At 44.6% G+C, this 19,642-nt stretch overlaps 1 protein-coding gene across 7 annotated transcripts in view; it reads right to left on the bottom strand.

Moving 5' to 3' along the window:
- LOC140734734 (netrin receptor UNC5D-like) overlaps window positions 1-19,642 on the bottom strand; it is an 820,373-nt gene that overhangs the window by 40,700 nt on the left and 760,031 nt on the right. For all 7 annotated transcript variants that reach the window (XM_073059143.1, XM_073059196.1, XM_073059151.1 and 4 more), the window contains one exon: window positions 10,288-10,515. In XM_073059143.1, coding sequence (XP_072915244.1) covers window positions 10,288-10,515 — 228 coding nt within the window. The remainder of the gene's footprint in view (window positions 1-10,287; window positions 10,516-19,642) is intronic.

Below are 19,642 nucleotides of genomic sequence, written 5' to 3'. Positions count from 1 at the left end.
AGATCCATAATGAGGTGCAAATCAATGTAGCCCATTTTTGATATCTCAGGAGACACTGATTATGAAGTCTGCCGACATCACCAATGTTCTAACAAAATCTTTGGACACCCGAGGAAATGATTGAGGACCTTAGACACAGCACAAAGTGGTGTGTTCTTTATAGTAATACGTACCGTGGGTTTCTAATAATGAAACATATTCTGGAAGAATAGAACTTTTAGTTACAACAACCAAACCACATTTTACACTGCCATGCTCCTAGATCATTCTCTCATTTTTGTGCATGCTCAGAACTCTCACCAATCAGGTTCTGACACATCATTCACGTGATATCACCACACAGAGTTCAAGGTTCATTCACTCAGATTCAGATTCAGATTCAGTTTATTGTCATTTAGAAACCACAAATGCAATGCAGTTAAAAAACGAGACAACGTTCCCCCAGAATGATATGACTAAACAGACTACACCAGAAAATCCACGTAACGTTTGGCAATCCCCAATCCAGAGTCCGGAGAGGCTGCTGCATATTAATATCGTGCTACCGTCTAGCGCGTTCCCCGGAAAGGAGCTACAAATCCACCGGACAAAAACAAGACCAAAAACTAAAGCTACAAGACCTGCACAAAACCACATAATTACAACATATAGTTACAACAGTGCAAACAATAGCATAATTGATAAAAAAAAACAGACTATGGGCACAGTAAAAATAGTCCAAGATGTTAAAGGACCGTAAGTTCAAAAGAAATCACCACAGTTTCCACAAGACCCCAGGGTCCCAACAGACTCGCCATCCCACGCCGGCGGCAGAAGGGAATACCCCCGCTATGGACTTCCAAGGCGCCGCCCGACTCAGCCTCGCAGACGCAGCACACAATGGACGCTCTGTCGAAACCAGCCTCGCAGACGCAGCACACACCGAAAGCGACCTGAGTCCGTCAAACCTCCGAGCCGACGACCATCCCCTCCGGCACAGCACCATCATCTGCCGAGTGTATTAAGACGGCCCCGCCAACAGCCATCAGCAACGTGACCCCGAGGACTGGGGGCCTGTTCTTCCCAGCAGAGTCCCGGACCTCACAGCAGCAGCAGCAACGAAGAAGATCTTCCTGGAATTTCACGATGTTTCTCCGTGCTCCCACGTCCGTTTTCAATCGATTATGATCGCGCACGGCACCCCACTTCACAAATAATAGATAATCAGTTCCCGAGTGGCCGCTGCAAGCTGCATCGCGCCGCCATCTTGGATCTTGGATCCTGCGTGCATCCAATGTGTTTTAGGGGTGCATGATGTGGGAGGCACATCTGCACCAAGTTTCAGTTGCTTGAGGAACTCCGGCTCAAAGTTAATGACCCAGGAATCTGAGTTTCAAACACTGCATTGCATCAGGAAGGGAGAGAGTTACCCGGACACTGTGTTCCAGGGGGTGGTCATACCCATTAGATTGGCTGCTACAGATTTGGTCTGTGGTCAGGGACAAGAGGGTGTGACTGTAAGTGAGGCGGGTAGAGGGATCCAAAAGGTAGGGCTGGAGGAACCTCAAACGCTGATCTTATCCAACAGGCCTGAGATACTTGCTCCCTGTGCTGCAGGAAGGATAAGCAACCAAACTGTGGCACCATGGTTCAGAGAATCAGTCAAGGCTGGGCTGGAGAGGGAGAGAAGAGAAATATATTTGTAATTAAGGAACATCTAGTTAGGGGTAAGATACAAATCTCTGTCACAAGAATCGAGAGTCCCAAAGGCTACATGGACTGCCTGATACCCAGGATTGCAACATTTCATCTGACCTGCAGAGGAATTTGGAGCAGGAGGGGAAAGATTAAGTTGCTACGGTCCATGTGAGTAGCAGTGACATAGGAAGGACAAGGAAAGTGGTTTTTCTGAGGGAATTTGAGCAGCTGTGGACTAAATTACTGCTCAGAATCACAAAATAATAACCTCTAGATTGCTACCTGAGCCATGTAGAAATTCAGAGAGGGTTAATAAGATCAGAGAGCTGCATGCATGGCTCAAAGACTGATGTGGGAGAAGTGGGTTTGAACTTGTGGGACATTGGTGTCAGTATTGGGGAAGGAGGGAGCTATTCTGATGAGACAGGTTCCACCTGAACCATTTTGGGACCATTTTTTGGTGAGTCACGCAACTAGGGCTGTGGACAGGGCTTTAAACTAAATAGTGGGTGGGGGAGGGGAGCAGTTCAGCAGCTTGAAAAAGCAAGCATGAAGTAAAAGGGAAGGAGAGTGCAGGAAGGGTTATTGAAGTCTTTAGAATTAAGAATAAGACAAAGTTTAGATAGGGGTTATAATTTAACTTCAGAGACATGTGAACAAAATTGAGAAGAACAGTGGTAAATACAGGACTGACCATGTTCCAATTGAATGTCTGCAGTATACAAGATAAGCAGATGAGCTAGAAAGTGGAAGGTATAATGTTGTGGGCATCACTGAGTCATGTTTGAAAGAAGATCACAGCTGGGAACTAAACATCCAAGGATACACATCCTATTGAAAAGACAAGCAGGTGGGCAGAAGGGGTGGGTGGCTTTGATGGTAAAGAGTGATATCATATCCTTAGAAAGAAGTGACATGGGATCAGAAGATGTAAAATCCTTTTGGGTAGAGTTAAGAAACGGCAAGGGTAAAAGACTCTAATGGGAGTTACATACAGGCCTTCGAGCAGTAGCCAGGAAGTCATACAAATTACAACATGAGATAGAAAAAGAATATAAAGAGGGCAATGTTATGATGGCCATGGGGCATTGCCATATGCAGGTATTCTGGGAAAATCAAGTTGGTACCAGATCTCAAGAGAAAGTATCTGTGGAATATCTACAGGATGGACTTTTTAGAGAAGCTTGCAGTCAAACCCACCAGAGAAAAGGTAATTCTGGATTTGATGCAGTTTGATTAATTTGATTAGGGAGCTTAAGGTAAAGGAATCCTCAGGAGACAGTGATCATAAGATTCAAGATGGTTTAATGTCATGTCCTGTAAACAAGTTAATGAGAATGAAATTATTGTTACTCTGGATCTGATGCAGCACAAAAATCCCACAAACGATAAAGAACATAATAATAATAAACATACACACAATAAATATAAATACATAAGATAGCTTATATGTGTTGATTGGTTGTATTTCCATAAAGTGATGCTAGGCTGTACGTACGGTGCCTGATGGGAAATATCAAAGTAATGGTGGAGTTAGTGGTTGGAGTTGTTGATCAGTCTTACTTGGGCAAAGTTACTGTATTTAAGGCTTCGTGGACTATACATCTTTCCACCTTGTCACTTGTAAAAATGCCATCACTAACTCTCAGTTCCTCTGTCCCCAGCGCATCTGCTCTCAGGATGAGGCTTTTCATTCCAGAGCCAAGAAGATGCCATCCTTCTTCAAAGAGAGGGGTTTTCCTTCCTTCACCATCAACCCTGCCTTCTTCCATTTCATGCATCTGCCCTCACTCCAGCCACCCACCAGCTCACCAGGGAGAGGGTTCCTGATGTCCTCATCTACCACCCCATTAGCCACTGCATCCAGTAGATAATTCTGTGTAACTTCCACCATCTCCAATGGGATCCCACCTCTAAATACATCTTCCCCCCCCCCCCCCGCCAAAATCCACATTCAGCAGGAATCACACTTTACGTGACTCCCTTGTCTATTTGTCCCTCCCCACTGATTATCTCCCTCCTGGCACTTAAACTTGCAAGTGGAACAAGTGCCACACCTGCCCCTACTCCTCCTCCATCACCACCATTCAGGGCCTAAAACAGTCCTTCCAGGTGAGGTTACACTTCTCCTGAGAGTCTGTTGAGGTCATATACTGTATCCGATGCTCCCCTTGTGGGCTCCTCTATATCGGTGAGACCTGACGTAGATCGGGAGACCGCTTTGCCGAGCTCCTATGCTCCATCTGCCAGAAAAAGTGGAATCTCCCAGTGGTCACCCTTTCAATCCTACTTCTCATTCCCATTCTGACACGTCAGTCCATGGCCTCCTCTACTACCACAATGAGGCCACACTGAGCATGGAGAAACAACACCTTACATTCCATCTGAGTAGCCTCCAACCTGATGGCATGAACATCGGTTTCTCTAACTTCTGGTAGTTGTCCCCTCTCCTTCTCCTTCACTATTCCCCATTCCTATTTCCTTCTCTCACTTTATCTTCTTGCCTGTCCATCACCTCTCTCTATGCTCCTCCCCCTTCCCTTTCTTCCTTGGCCTTCTGTCCTCTCTTATCAGATTCTCCCTTCTCCAGCCCCTTATTTCTTTCACCAATCTACATCCTTGCTCTTTACTTCACTCTTCCCCTCTCCTGGTTTCACCCATCACCTACCACCTTGTATTTCCTCCTCTCCTCTCCCCCACCTTTTTACTCTGACTTCTAATTTCTTTTTCCAGTCCTGACGAAGGGTCTCGGCCTGAAATGTCAACTGTTTTCTCTTTTCCATGGATGCTGCCTGGCCTGCTGAGTTCCTCCAGCATTTTGTGAGCATTACTTTGACTCCCAGCATCTGCAGATTCTCTCGTTTGCGCTTAAGGCTGGAGGTCCTGGTCTGGATGCTATGTAGCCTCCTCCCCGAATGGAGTGGGACAAACAGTCCATGAACAGGTTAGGTGGGATCCTTCATGATGTTACTGGACCTTTTCCGGTACCTTTCTGTATATCTGTCCTTGATGATGGGTAGGCTGGTGCCAATGATGCACTGGGCAGTTTTGACTACCCTTTGTAGTGCAGTTTCCATACCAAGCAGTGATGCAGCTCGTCAGGATGTTCTTACTGTACATCTGTATGAATGTGTAAAGTCTAGTTCTCTTCAGAAAGTAGAGGCGTTGGTGAGCTTTCTTGATGGTGCAAGATGTGTTCTGGGATCATGAGAGGATGTGTATGATGTGCCGTCTCAGGAGTTTGAAACTGCTTGCAGTTTCCACTGCTGTGCCACTGATGTAAAGAGGTGTGTGTGGGGGGTGAGGGGGTGGGGAGGAGGTGTGAGTGGTGTGAGCTCTTCTTTGTCTTGTTGACACCAAAGAAGAGGTTCTTCACCTGGCACCTGGAGCTCTTCCACCTCCTTGCTATAGGGCGTCTCTTCATTGTTGGTGATGAGCCCCACCACTGACATGTCACTGCGAACTTGACGATATGATTGCTCGGGTGTTTGGCCATATGTGTGAGCCTCAGCCCTCAGCGGCACCTACGTTGGGGATGACGGGAGGGAAGAACAGTTATGTCTCCTGACTGTCTGAGGTCTGTTAGGAAGTCAAACACCCAGTTGCATAGTGGTGTATTTAGACCGAAGAGTAGGAGAATATGATAGAGTTCACCATGCAGTTTGAGAGGGAGAAGTTAAGATCACAGTTGAGTAAAGGTAACTAAGCATGAGGGAGGAGCTGGCCAAAGTTCATTGAAATGAGGCACTAGCAGGGATGATGGTAGAGCAGCAATGGATTCTTGGAGCAAATTGGAAGATGTAGGATTGGTTCATCGAAAAGAAGAAGCATTCAAAGTGGAGGATGAAGCAACCATGGCTGACAAGAATAGTAAACGACAGCATAAAATAAAAAGAGAGAGCATACAATTCATCAAAAATTAGTTGGAGGCTGAGGACTGAGAAGCTTTTAAAAACCAACAGAAGGCAACTGAAAAAGCAGTAAGGGGAGAAAGGATAAAGTATGAAAGTAAGCGAGCCAATAATATAAAAGACGATACCAGAAGGTTTTAAAGATATATAAAAAGGAGGAGACCAGCAGGAGTGTATATTGGACCACTGCAAAATGACACTGGAGGGGTAATAATGGGAGACAAAGAAATGGGGCACGAACTGAATAAGTATTTTATGTTAATCTTTACTGTGGACGATACTGGCAACATTTTAGAGTGTCGGGGCAGAACTGAGTGCGAATTTGAGAATTGTGAGTAGTTTTGGGCTCTGTAGGAAGGACGTGAAGGCAATGGAGAAGGTCCGAAGAAGGTTTACAAGAATTATTCTGGGAATTAAATGTTTTAATATATAAGGAGCATTGATGGCTCTGGGCCTGTACTTGTTGGAGTTTAGAAAAATGAGGGTGGATCTTCTTGAAACCAACTGAGTATTGAAAGACCTGGATAGAGTGAACATGGAGAGGACCAGAGAGCACAGCCTCAGAATAGAAGGATGTCCCTTCAGAACAGAGAAGAAGAGGAATTTCTTTAACTAAAGGGTGCTGAATCTAGGGAATTCATTGCCACAGATGGCCAAGTCATTGGGGGTATCTAAAGTGGAGGTTGATAGTTTCTTGACTAGTAGGGGTGGGGCATCAAATTTTACAGGGAGAAACCAGGAGATTAGAGTTTCGAGGGAAAAGAAATCAGCTATGATTGAATGTGGAGCAGACACAATGGCCCAATTGGTCTAATTTTGCTCCTATGTCTTATGATCTTATAGTATAAGGAAAAGAGGGGAAGGAATGGAGGTAAAGCTGGCAGGTGACAGGTGAATCCAGATGAGGAGAGGTCAGATAGAGGATGGAAGAGTGGAAATAGAAACAGAGACTGGGAAATGATGGTTGGAAGCAACAAAGGACTGTGAGAGATGGAATCTGACTGGAGCAGAATATGGAGCATGGATCTGATGATGGAAGTAGGGAGTGGGAATAGATGGGAATAGAGTTTGAGGGAACTAGTGGGAAGAGTACATGGGTGATGGGCAGATGGAATAGGTAGAGGCAGGGAAATAAATTAGGTGACAGAGGAAAGTGTAGGAGAGAGAAAAGAGACAGAAGGGGAGTAACTTGCTGGAAGTTGGAGAATCAATTATCATGCCATTGGCTTGTGAACTTCCCAGATGGAAGATGAGGTGCTGGCTCTCTGTTCTGTCTTCAGGCTCACCCTTACAGTGGACAGATATGTCAGTGTGGGAATGGGGAGGGGAATTAAAATGACTAACAATTGGGAGCTCCAGATGGCCAAAGCTGACACCATATAGGTGCTCCAGCATCACCTTCTTGCTCTGGATTCTGGCATCAGCTGTCTCTTGTGTCTCTATCAACTTCCTTTCAATTTTGTACAAGGTGTCAGAATCTTTGGTCCATGACATCTCAAACTGGCTGTGAAGCATCCAGGAAGATGCTGAAGAATTTGTGGAGGTGAAGAAGATAGGAGAGCAGAGCAATCTGAAGATGTCCACCTGTAGCAGAGTTCACTGAACCCTCACAGGAGCCCTTCTCCACCTCAGAGTAGATGGCGCTAAACAGCGACTCCTTTGCTTGCATCTTCGGAAACAGCTCTATTTCCATCTTTAATTTCTTTATTTTCCCCTTTCAGGGTTCATTTGAAGACCCTGACCTGGAGTTACACACAGATATCGGTTCTTTGCGGGAATGGGACCCGTTCTCTGGGTTTCAGGACTGGCCGATGTTCAGCATGCCAAGTGTTCAGCCTGAGAGACGGCCTGGTGTTTGGAAGCCTAAGATCTCCGGGCTCTGGAGATGGGCAGATCGAGGGTCGGTGTCAACGGCAGGAGACTCATGTGTCATTGGGGAGACTGGAAAATCTTTCGCTGTGGGCCCAAAGACCCGAGATCTTTGTGATCTTCGGGAACAGAACTCGAAAAAAGTGACAAAACAGACTTCTTAACATTGTAAACCAGCAGGTTGGTGTTATGTCTCCCGCTCGCTGTGAAAATGGGGGACACCTCCCTCTCCCTTGCCAGGAAGGGAGAGACCCTGTGGGTTGCTGAATGCTGGATGAATTGCGACAGTCTTTGGAGTAACTGCAATCATCTTATCATGGGGTAACTTTGCTATTGCCTAGCTCATGCTTGTGTTCGGTAGCGGGTGTGCTTTTTTTTGCCGGGGGGGGGGGACTTTGTGGTTCTCACATTTAACTTTTGTTCATTCTTTGGGGCACTTCTCTGTTTTCATGGATGTTTTGCAAAGAAAAAGCATTTCAGGATGTATATTGTATACATTTCTCTGACATTAAATTGAACCTATGAACTTTGAACCTTTGAACCCACAGGACGGTGACAGAAGCGAGCCACCCTTGACCTGTCCTGCTGTTGCCTGACTCTTAGACAGACTTTCATGTGCTAAAGGATGAACTCTCAACCTCCCAGTCTACCTCGACGGGGCCCTAGGACTTCATCTGTCTACATCACATACACTTTCTCTGCGAGAATGTGGAACGAGCTACCAGCACAAGTGGTGCAGGTGAGCTCGATTTCAAATTTCAAGAAAGTTTGGATAAGTGCATGAATGGTAGAGGTACGGAGGGCCATGGTCCCAGTGCAGGTTGACGGGAGCAGGCAGTTTAAATGGTTCGGCAAGGACTAGGTAGGCCGAAGGGCCTGGTTCTATGCTGTGCTTTTCTATGGCTCTGTGATTTTATCTGTGACACTGCATTCTAGTTTCCTTTTTACTATTTTGATGTGCTAATCTCTTTCCAATATTTTTATTAATTTATATTTAAGAATACAGAGTTCAAGACAAAATATATCAATACATTATACTAAAATGCATATAAAGAATCCTTACCCTATATTCATACAGATAAATTAATTTGTAACGTTGAGATATAGTAACTTTATTATATAAAAAAAATCAAACCCACTACCAAGACCAAAGCTGGTTAGTAAAGCTAAAAAGAAAAAAATATTATTAGTCATCATCTGTGCTTCAATAGCAAATCAAAGGTTTTGAAAATAATTCAAAAAAGGTCCCCACAATGTTTGAAAGTCTTGGCTAGATTCAGAGATTGAACATTGAATCTCCTCTAAATTTAAACGTGACATCACATCACGTAACCATTGGGCGTGAGCATCTTTCCATTTAAGCAAGAGCGTCCTTCTGGCCACAAGAGAAATAAAAGCCAAAATATGCGAGTCAGATGACTCCAAAATAATATCCTTTCCTCCAACAATACCAAATAAAGCGGTCAAAGGATTAGGCTTAAAGTTTACTTTGAAAAGTATCGAGGAAGTTTGAACTACTTCTTTCCGATATTTGCTTATGTCTGGAATAATCTGTCCGGGTGGCATGCAAGCAAGGGCTTTGCACAGTACCTTGGTACACGTGATGATGATAAACATTATTCCAGTCTCCTGAGGACTGCTTAACAAGAAGGAGGGAGTGAGTTCAGCAATGAAGCTGCCTGTACAGTGCTTGTTCCTGCATATAACCTGGCAATCCTTGACAGTTCAGCTGTACGACATCTGCACCTCGTGGGGGGTAAAGAGCAAAGGGTTAGAACCAATGGCTTGGATCCACTGTCAGTGTGCTGACACATTCGGAGACACAAGAGACTGCAGATGCTGGAACCTGGGATGGCAAACAATCTGCCGAAGGAGCTCTGCGGGGTACCTGAAACAATTCCTTTCTGTGCAACACAGACAAAATGCTGGAGGAACCCAGCAGGCCAGGCAGCGTCTATGGAAGGGAGTAACCAGTTGATGTTTTGGGCCGAGAACCTTCATCAGGAGTCATATGATGAGAAGAGAGGCCAACTCCACCATCAAAACAGTGCTTCATTGGACCCCTGAAGGGCAGAGTAAATGGGGGAGCACAGAGACATTTTGGTACTGTAGCATAGAGGCAGAAATGAGTCCTGATGAAATGTCGACTGTTTACACTTTTCCATGTATGCTGCTGCGTTCCTCCAACATTTTGTGTGTGTTGCTTGGATTTCCAGCATCTGTAGATTTTTTTTCTTGTTTGCAGTTCCTTCTCACCCTCAGATGCTGAATGACAGGCTGAGTTCCTCCAGTAGATCGCTGGTTACTGAGGCTTTTAATTCTGCAGCTTCAATGTACAGAGCTCCTCTCAGTACCTTTTTATGACAAGGACAGGAATTACGAAAGCTCTATACAAGATGGAAACGACCTTGCCAAGCCGTCGTCTTTCCGCGCCACGAGCCTGTGGAAGATCCTCTGTATTTTCTAGCCAAGGAAGATCTCCAACCACGCCCTACTCCTTCAGTGTCACCAAGAGGACATGGCCACAATCATCATGAGGAAACGCTGGAGATGGATTGGACATGCGATGAGGAGAGAGGCCAACTCCATCGTCAAGACAGCACTTCACTGGACTGAAACGCAGGAGATGAAAGTCATCTTGGCGCTATCCCGTAGAGGTGGAAATGAAGACCATGAACCATATCTGGGGCATAATAAAGAAGATGGCCAAGGACAGACAGAGATGGATGGACCTTCATTGTTGCCCTAAATTCTATTTGATTATGATATAAAATGGAAACCTTCCTGGCACATGTAGAAAAGGAAACAGCCTCTCAGCTCAAAACCTTACCTGTAGATCACTTGGAATGTCATCCATGCAGTACACCCGGAAGTTGTATTCCAGGGAGCTGCAGGACAAGTGGCCAAATATGGCGAGCTTCAGCCTTTTCTCCGCGCAGCCGGTGAGGGCCTCGCCCACGAGGGCGTAGGTTCCAAGCTGTTCCAGTAGGATGTGGCAGGAGTGAGGGTCCAGCAGGCAGTAACAGGATGTGGTCTCATCTTCAAGCGACATCACTTCCTGCAAAAAAGATCATTGGAAGATTGGTAACAAAGGAATCTCAGCAATAATCCCCTCACTCTTGATATCCTGCGGGTGACAATTCAGCAGCTGAACTGGAGCAGTCAGGTACACAAGAGCAATTCAAAGGCAGGGAATCCGGTGGAGAGTAACTCACCTCCTAACTCCCCAAAGCCTGTTCACCATCTACAAGGGTCAAGTCAGGGAGCATGATGGAAAACTCTCCACTTGCCTGGGAGAGTGCAGCTTCAACGACACTCTAGAAGCTCATCGGTAGAAATATTACCAATTTTTGTCAATTACCATGGAGAGCATTCAGTCTGGATGCATAACGGTTTGGTATGGCAACTGCTCTGCATGTAACTGCAAGAAACTACACACAGCTCAGCGCATCACAGCTTCCCCTCTACAGATTCTGTCCATACTTCTCACTGTGTCTGTTAATGTAATCAAAGACCCCCCTCACCCTGGACGTTCTCTCTTCTCCCCTGATACAAACCCCTGAAAGCATGTACTGCCAGGGTCAAGGACGGTGTTGATCCCACTGTTATCAAGTTTGAGAATGGATGATCTCTCGTACAATAAGATAGACTCTTGGCCTCAAAATCTACCCTGTTACCTTGTTATGATCTTGCACTTCGTTTACCGTGATGCACTTTTTCAGTAGCCTTTACCATTTCATTCCACATTGTTATTGTTTTAACCTTATTTTAATTCAATGCTCTCTCTTATGATTCGATCTGTGTAAACAGTATGCAAGACAAGCTTTTCACGGTAGGTATGACAATACCCAATGTGTTGGCCATGGGTTTAACCTAACATCCCACTGAGAGGCTGACTGGTTCAGTGCTTTGCTCTCTGTCCCAACGATATTACTTTCTAATAAAATGACACTGAACAAAGTTCAAAGTAAATTTTATTATCCAAGTACAGATATGTCACCATATACAATCCTGAGGTTCATTTTCCTGTGGGCATACTCAGCAAATCTATAGAATAGTAACCATAACAGGATCAATGAACGATCAACTAGAGTGCAGAAGACAACAAACTGTGCAAATGCAAATATACATAAATAGCATTAAATAAGGAGAACATGAGATAAAGAGTCCTTAAAGTGAGATCATTGGTTGTATGAGCATTTCAGGTATGATACAAGTAAGTGTAATTATCCTCCTTTATCTAATAGCCTGATGGTTGAGGGGTAGGAACTGTTTTTGAAGCTGGTGGTGCGAGTCCTGAGGCTCTTGTACCTTTTACCTGATGGTAGCAGTGAGAAGAGAGTATGGCCTGGGTGGTGAGGATCTCTGATGATGGATGCTGCTTTCCTACGACAGCATTTCATGTAGATGTGCTCAATGGTTGGGAGGGCTTTACCCGTGATGTACTGGGCTGAATCCACTATCTTTTATAGGATTTTCTATTCAAAGAGAATAAAACTGGCACTTCACCCAATTGTGTCCTCACAGATTTTACCATCTATCTATACATTGGGGCAGTTAAAAAGTTCAAAGGGTAACTTTATCACCAAAGTACATATGTCATAGAAACATAGAAAACCTACAGCACAATACAGGCCCTTCAGTCCACAATGCTGTGCCGAACATGTACTTACTGTAGAAATTACCTTGGGTTACCTATAGCCCTCTGTTTTTCTAAGCTCCATGTACCTATCCAGGAGTCTCTTAAAAGACCTTTTGTATCCGCCTCCACCACCATCGCCAGGAGCCCTGGCCACGTGTCACAGCAGCCCAGCCCGTGTCACTACATACCACCCTGAGATCCATTTTCTTGCAGGCATACTCAATAAATACAATAAGCATAATGGAATCAATGAAAGACTGCACCAACCAGTGTGTGAAAGACATCACACTGCAAGTACAAAAATAAAGAAATAATAATTATAAATAAACAAATAAGAAATAAATATTGAGGACATGAGATGAAGAGTCTTGAAAGTGAGTCCATCGGTTGTGGGAACAGTTCAGCGATGGTGTAAGTGAAGCTGAATGAAGTTAACCATTCATAGATCCTAGAACATTACAACACAGTACAGGTCCTTCAGCTCAGGATGTTGTGTGGACCTCTTAAGCTACTCTAAGAGTAAACTCACTCTTCCCTGCTACACAGCCCTCCATTTCTCTATCATCCATTTTCAGTTCATTTTTCAGAAGTGGGAGGAAATGGACCTAGGGGGAGTGAGACTGAAGGCCCACGAGCCAGTCCTCACTGGAGGATCAGAGGTGGAGAAGGTTAGTAGCTTTTAATTCCTAGGTGTTACTATTTGAACTTTGAAAACATGTAGTACATGCAATCTCCCCAGAGGTCAAAGTCAACGTCAAGTTTATGCACATATGTACACAGGTGCCATGAAAAACTTCCTTGGAGCAGTATCGTGGGCACATAGCACCAGATATACTACACCAATAAGAAAAACTTGTTAGAGGTAAATTATGTATAAGTTTCATAGGTTACGTGGGATCAGGATTGAATCCGAGTCGCTGGAGCTGTGAGAAATCGACTCGACAATCCAGATCACTGTGATGCCTCGGTCCAGTTGAGGAACAAAGATAGGTTCCATGTTAAACTTTGTATGATTTCCCCAAAGTGGGAGATGAATGGGGGTGGGGAGGTGGAGGGAAGGGCAGCAGCTGGTAAGTACATCCTGCTGTCCTGTGGATTCCTTGGGAAGGGAGAACGAGGGTGGAGCATTAGCCTGGCAGGGTGGTGTTTCGGGGACACAATGCCAAACAGTTCACTCAAACACTCACTCTTTCAGGAGGCTCCCCAGAAGCATAACACAGTCAAGAGGAGTGAGAGCTTCAGGCTCTACCCTCCCTCTTTTGATTGCCCCATGTAAAATTTTAAGGGGCCTTGATGGGCCATTGTAGGGACAAATGTTTCCTCTTCCAAGAGAATCTAGATCTTTTTCCCCACCCGGCACGAGATAGACCATTTTCTTTCAGAGGGTTATGTGGCTTAGGGCAAAGGACAAGGGATGCAGAATAATTGAATACTTCAGGAAAAATTGAGCAGAGGGGTGAAAGGAGCAGAGAGGAAGGTGGTTTCAGTATCAACCATGATCTTATTGGTTGGTGGAGGAGGGTTGAGTGGTCGAGTGATTTATTTCTGCTGTGAGTTCACATCTTTCCACGCTAAATCAACTCAGGTAGATCCTGGAATTGTTACGTATTCAGGCAACAATAAATATAGATGAGATAGGCAAGGGTTTAACAACAAATAACATGTTTATTAAACACTGAAACAAACCCCCTCAAAAGTAAACAAACCCAAACGTAACCGGAAAACAGCTGCTGTGCGACACATTCACAGTTCTTAATAGCTTTGCAGTCCCAAACAGTCTTTAAAGCGGTATTGGGAAAAACCAGTTCTTTAGAACGATATGCTGAAAGAAAACAGTTCTTTAGAACGGTATGCCGACAGCTCAAAAGCTCACGGTACTTTTAAAAGGAGAGACTTTTTAAAACGATTTAAATTCTCTTCCACGTCGATGTCCTTCGATTCCCAGCGTCGAACTCCCACGTCGAATTTTATTAAATATAACGGCTTAAAGTGACTGACCTCTCTTCCACACTATTCTCAAACCCTTTCTGGTCATCCCAGGGATCAACAGCGAGAATAATCAACGAAATCCTTCCGAATGAGGATCAAACAAGGTCGAAATCAATCCACCGTCAAAAATCGGTTCTCCTCGATCTCCATCTTCCAAACTTCACTCTCCATCAGCAAAGAAACCGTTGGCAGTGACCTTTTAAACTTTAGGCATTATATAAAACTTCATTTTTAACTAAACTGCGTCATCACATTAAATCACACAGTAACATGAAGTCATCTTGGCAAATCTAGCCACGAACTGCCCCACCTGACAGGGTGGGTCTTCCTTTTATACCCTGTAGAAAAAACCTGTCACATGACCTCTACTGGCGGGAAAATGACATCACTCCACCATCACAAGACCATTACCTCATGTCCAGTATAACTTCAACCCCAGTCACGTGACAAGGGTACCACTGTCACGTGTCACGGGTACGTAACAGAATAAACAGAAGCACCTGGCTTGCCAAAGAACCTTCTAGATGGAAACAGGGATGAAAGCTTATCTGGAAGCTGGTCACTCATTGGATTTGGGTGTCACCAGCCTGGAAGGTATTTTTTGCCCAAGAAGCAGATGGGAGCCTCGATAATTTCAGAAACAGCAAGATATGGGCCCAGACTGATTTATTTCTACATATTTGTCCAGACTTTTCAACGACAAGAAGAATGTGCTTCAGCCCATTGAGTCTGAGCTGGCACTTGGTGCATCCCGCTCACCCTTCTCCACTCCTAGTCCTGATGAAGGGCCCTGGCCCAAAATGACGTCTGTTCATTTCCCTCTTCTGGCCTGCTGATTTCAGATTCAGGTTTATTTATCATGTGTACTTCTAAACATACAGTGAAACATGTCATTTGGGTTAACAATCAACACATCTGCGGATGTGCTGGGGGTAGTAGCCCACAAATGTCACCAAAACAGCGTCACCACAATTCTTGGCAGAACCACACCAGAACACAAGAAGCAACAAAACAACAATGGCAAAATCAGGCCCCATTCCTCCCTCCCACCGACCCCCCCACCCCCCCCCCCCCCCACACACACAGTGAGTATTCTCACTCCTGGACAGGCCTCCAGATTCCACTCTCCAGGCTTTGGCCATTGGGCATTGACTTCTAGTCTCCGACTGATCTTCAGTCTTTGATCTTCCATATTGATCCCCAGACTAGCCGACGATGGGATCCCAAACTCCAGTGTTCTGAGTCAGTTGCTCTCCGCAGTCTGTCTTGTGCCCCCCCCTTTGCCTATAACCGGTCTTTCTTCATGTGCCCAGTGCTTTATCAGTCTTTAAATGGCAGCAGTAAGCCAGAATGCATCTTAAAACTAGAGGAAAGTAGGAGCAAAAATAGGCCAATCAACCCCTCAAACCTATCCCAGTGTTCAATATGATCATATCTGTTCTGTTCACCCATGCCAGTTCCCCACAGCTCACAATTCCTTGATCTTTCAAGACTCAAGGTACATTTAATATCTAAGTATGTATGCAATATGCAACTCTGAGATTCACCTTTTCCAGACAGCCACGAAGCAAAGAAAACCATGGAAGCTGTTCAAAGAAAAACATCAACCCCAGCCCACTGCAAATTGGGCAAACAGCAGCAAGAACAACAAATCCCGCCACTCACAAAAAAAAACAGTAACAGGAACATCAAACACCAACCAACCTCCTCGTGCAAAAAAAACCCCAAACAAATCACACGAACAGCACCAAGAACATCAAACCCCCGAGCCCCAAACCACTCCCTGTGTTAAAAAAACAAAACAAATTGCGCAAACAGCAACAAGACATAACGGGCGAAAACACAGAATATAATGCACAAAGCTGGAAGAGTCCAAATGAGCTACAGTCCAATTCATAAATCGTAGGCCCAGAACTTCAAAAACATGTATCTCCTTCCTTATTAAATACTTCTAGTGATCTTACCTCTACAGCTCTCTGGTGTGGACAATTCCAGAGATTCACCTTCTGTTAGAATTACTATTCCTGATGAACTTAAGCTCCCCAAATGGGATTTGAACTCACATTCTGATCGGATGCATTATTGTCTGGTATGGTGAGGGATGGGGGTGGAGCTACTGCACATGATCTAAAGAAGCTACAGGGAGACATAAAATTAATCAGCTCCATTTTGGGGATTGGACTCCGTTGAATCCAAGACATTTTCAAGGGGTGGTGCCTCAGAAAGGTGCCATCCACTATTAAGGACCCCTCTACCCAGGACGTGCCCTCTTCTCATTGTTACCATCAGGAAGGAGGTACAGAAGCCTGAAGGCACACGCTCAACAATTCAGCTTGTTCCCTTCTGCCATCCCATTTCTAAATGGACATTAAACCCATGAACGTCACCTCACTTTTTTTATTATTTCTGTTTTTGCACTATTTTTAATTTAACTATTTAATATATACTGTACATTTATATATATTTACTGGTTCCTTAAGGTTGTTAAAGCTGGGGGTGGTAATGGGGACAAGCTCCCAATACCTGTTAAATACTCCCAATGGTATGCGCCTCAAATAGCCTTTGACAACCAAGTCCAGCTCCTGGCCTTCATGTGTGGCTTACAGGAGAATATGCAAACGTGGGTTACTAGCGCCTTAAAAACAGTTGCTTCGGGCAGATGGGGCTCATCAGCCGTGGTTGGCAGCTCATCGCGGAGAAGGAGAACTCTGATCTCAAACCTCCCGCTGCTAAACCCACTCATAGGAAAGGCTTTGGGAGTAAACCCAAAGGAAGAATTTGAAGCTGGAGTCCCTACACTGAGTTCAATGCTGACTGGCAACTCCTGCGACAGTGCTGGAACCAAACTGTATCAGTCTCTGCCGTTCCTTTGGGTTCACCAGCTGCGTGGAGAGGGGGAGCTTGCTACACGGGCAACAGCTTGCTCTCCATATCATGCTGCCCAGGCTTGCGTATCTAGATAGCTAGGATGCAATATCCATGGTCAACTCTGACCAACGGAGGCCCCCGTTTATTTACTGTGATTGATTTATTTTTTTATATTATCATGTACGTATTGCATTGTACTGCTGCCACCAAGTTAACCAATTTCATGACCTATGTGGTGATATTCATTCTACAACTCTACAAATTCTTCCTCCAGCATCATTACAGCAGATCCAATTGGCCAGTTGTTGAAATTCACCCTCCACCTCCCCCCCACCGCCACTGCACTTCAGTCCAACCAGTGCACAAGCACTCTAACTTCCAGAAAGCAGGGAAGCCTTGCCACAGGGCCACAGACGAAGCAATCCCTCAAAGTTGCAGGAAGATTAACAATGTGTAGCAGTCACCTCTGGAAGATCATGCACAGCACAATGCCATGATCTGCGACGGGAGAAGAAGCCTAATGACAACGACAAAATACCCTGGAGTTTGTTGAATATAAGATTTAATTTAAATATTAAATTTGTCTGGATCAATTAATATTAATTAGCTAAGGGCTATTGTTCGGTGAACCCTCATTTGCACAGTACCAGGTGACGATTATATGAGGTTGTAGCAGAGCCACTTAATCAAGTAAAGCATTCAAACAGATCAGGGTATTCAATGCAGATGCTCCGTGGATTTGCCACACTGGGAGAATATTCCTCTACATCCTCATATTTGAAATGTTACGTTTATGGCCTCTGTAAATCATGTGAGCCAGTACTGAATTAAACGCACTGAATCAGATTCGGAATCAGCCTGATTATCACTGACATATGTCCTGAAGTAGGGTCATGGCTCGAAGTTGACTGTTTACTCTTTTCCACAGATGCTGCCTGACCTGCTGAGTTCCTCCGGCATTTTGTGTCACTCTGGATTTCCATCTCTTGGAGGATTTCTTGTGTTTATGTCATGAAATTAGATGTTCTGCAACAGCAGTACTGTGCAATATATATAACATACTATAAATTTGAATAAGAAATATGAAATATATATTTAAAAAATCAAATTAAATAAGTAGTGCAAAGACAGAGAAAAAAATAGTGAGGTAGTGTACATAGGCTCACTGTCTGTTCAGTAGTCTGATGGCAGAGGGGAAGAAGCTGTTCCTAAAATGTTGGGTGTGTGTCTTCAGGTTCTTGTAACTCCTGTTTGATGGTAGCAATGAGAAGAGGCATGTCCTGGGTGATGGGGGCTCTTTCTGACGCATCGCACTTTGAAGATGCCCTTGACGGTGAAGAAGCCATTGGCCAAGATGGCGCTGGCAGAGTTTACAATCCTCTGCAGCTTTTTCTGACCCTGGGCATTGGCCCTTCCATACCAGATGATGAAGCAACCAGTCAGAATGTTCTGTGTAGTACATCTACAGAAATTTCCTAGGGTCTTTGGTGACATACCAAATCTCTTCAAAGCCTCAATAAAATAAAGCATGCTTCCTTTGTAACTGAATCGATATGTTGGGCCCAGGGTAGATCTTCAGAGGAGTTAACAACCAGGAATTTGAAACTGAAACTGAACTTGGAATGCACAAAATGCAGCACGTTACACGAGAAACAGGACAGGTTGTGTCTATGGCAACAGGCATATCTGCTGGAAAAACTCAGTTAGTTGAGCAGTATCTGTTGGAGAAAAGAAATCCTTGGCAATTCCTTTCCTCCTACAGACGATGCTTGACCCTTTGAATTGCTGCAGCGGGCTGTTTGTAGCTCCGGACTCTAGTATCTGCAGTTTCTTGCAGTCACTCAGTTGATTTATCTCGATGAAGGGTCTTGGCCCAAAAGGTTAATTGTTTACTCCTCTCCACAGATTGCCTGACTTGCTGAGTTCAAAGTTCAAAGTTCATGGTAAATTTATTATTAAAGTACATCATCTGTACATATATGTCACCGTATACAACCCTGAGATTTGTTTTCTTGCGGGCATACTTAACAGATCCAAGAAACACAATTGAATCAACGAAAGACCACACCCAACAGACAGACAAACAACCACTGTGCAAAGGACAACAAAATGAGGAAATAAAGAAGAGAAAAATAAATAATAATAAATAAATAAATATTGAGAACACGATGAAGAGTCCTTGAAAGTGAGTCCACTTCAGTGGGAACAGTTCAGCGATGGGGTAAATGAACTAATCCCTTCTGGTTCACAAGCCTGATGGTTGGGGGGTAAAAACTGTTCCTGAACCTGATGGTGTGAGTCCTGAGGCTCTTGTACCTTCTTCCTGATGGTAGCAGTGAGAAGAGAGCATGGCCTGAATGGTGGGGGTCCCTGATGATGGATGCTGCTTTCCTGCATCATAGCTCCGTGTAGGTGTGCTCAGTAGTGGGGAGGGCTTTACCTGTGATGGACTGGGCTGTATCTACTACTTTTGTAGGATTTTCCATCCAAGGACATTGGGGTTTTCATACCAGGCTGTGATGCAACCAGTAAATATACTCTCCACCACACAACTACAGAAGCTTGTCAAAATTTTTGATGTCATGCCGAATCTTTGCACACTCCTAAAGAAATAGAGGCACTGTTGTGCTTTCTTGGTAATTGCAACTTACATGGTGGGCCCAGGACAGGCCTCTGAAATGATAAC

Source organism: Hemitrygon akajei, chromosome 1, assembly GCF_048418815.1.
Source record: "Hemitrygon akajei chromosome 1, sHemAka1.3, whole genome shotgun sequence".
Taxonomy (NCBI): Eukaryota; Metazoa; Chordata; class Chondrichthyes; order Myliobatiformes; family Dasyatidae; genus Hemitrygon; species Hemitrygon akajei.
The sequence above is the reverse complement of the archived record's forward strand: the minus strand, read 5'-3'. Positions and strand labels throughout refer to the sequence as shown.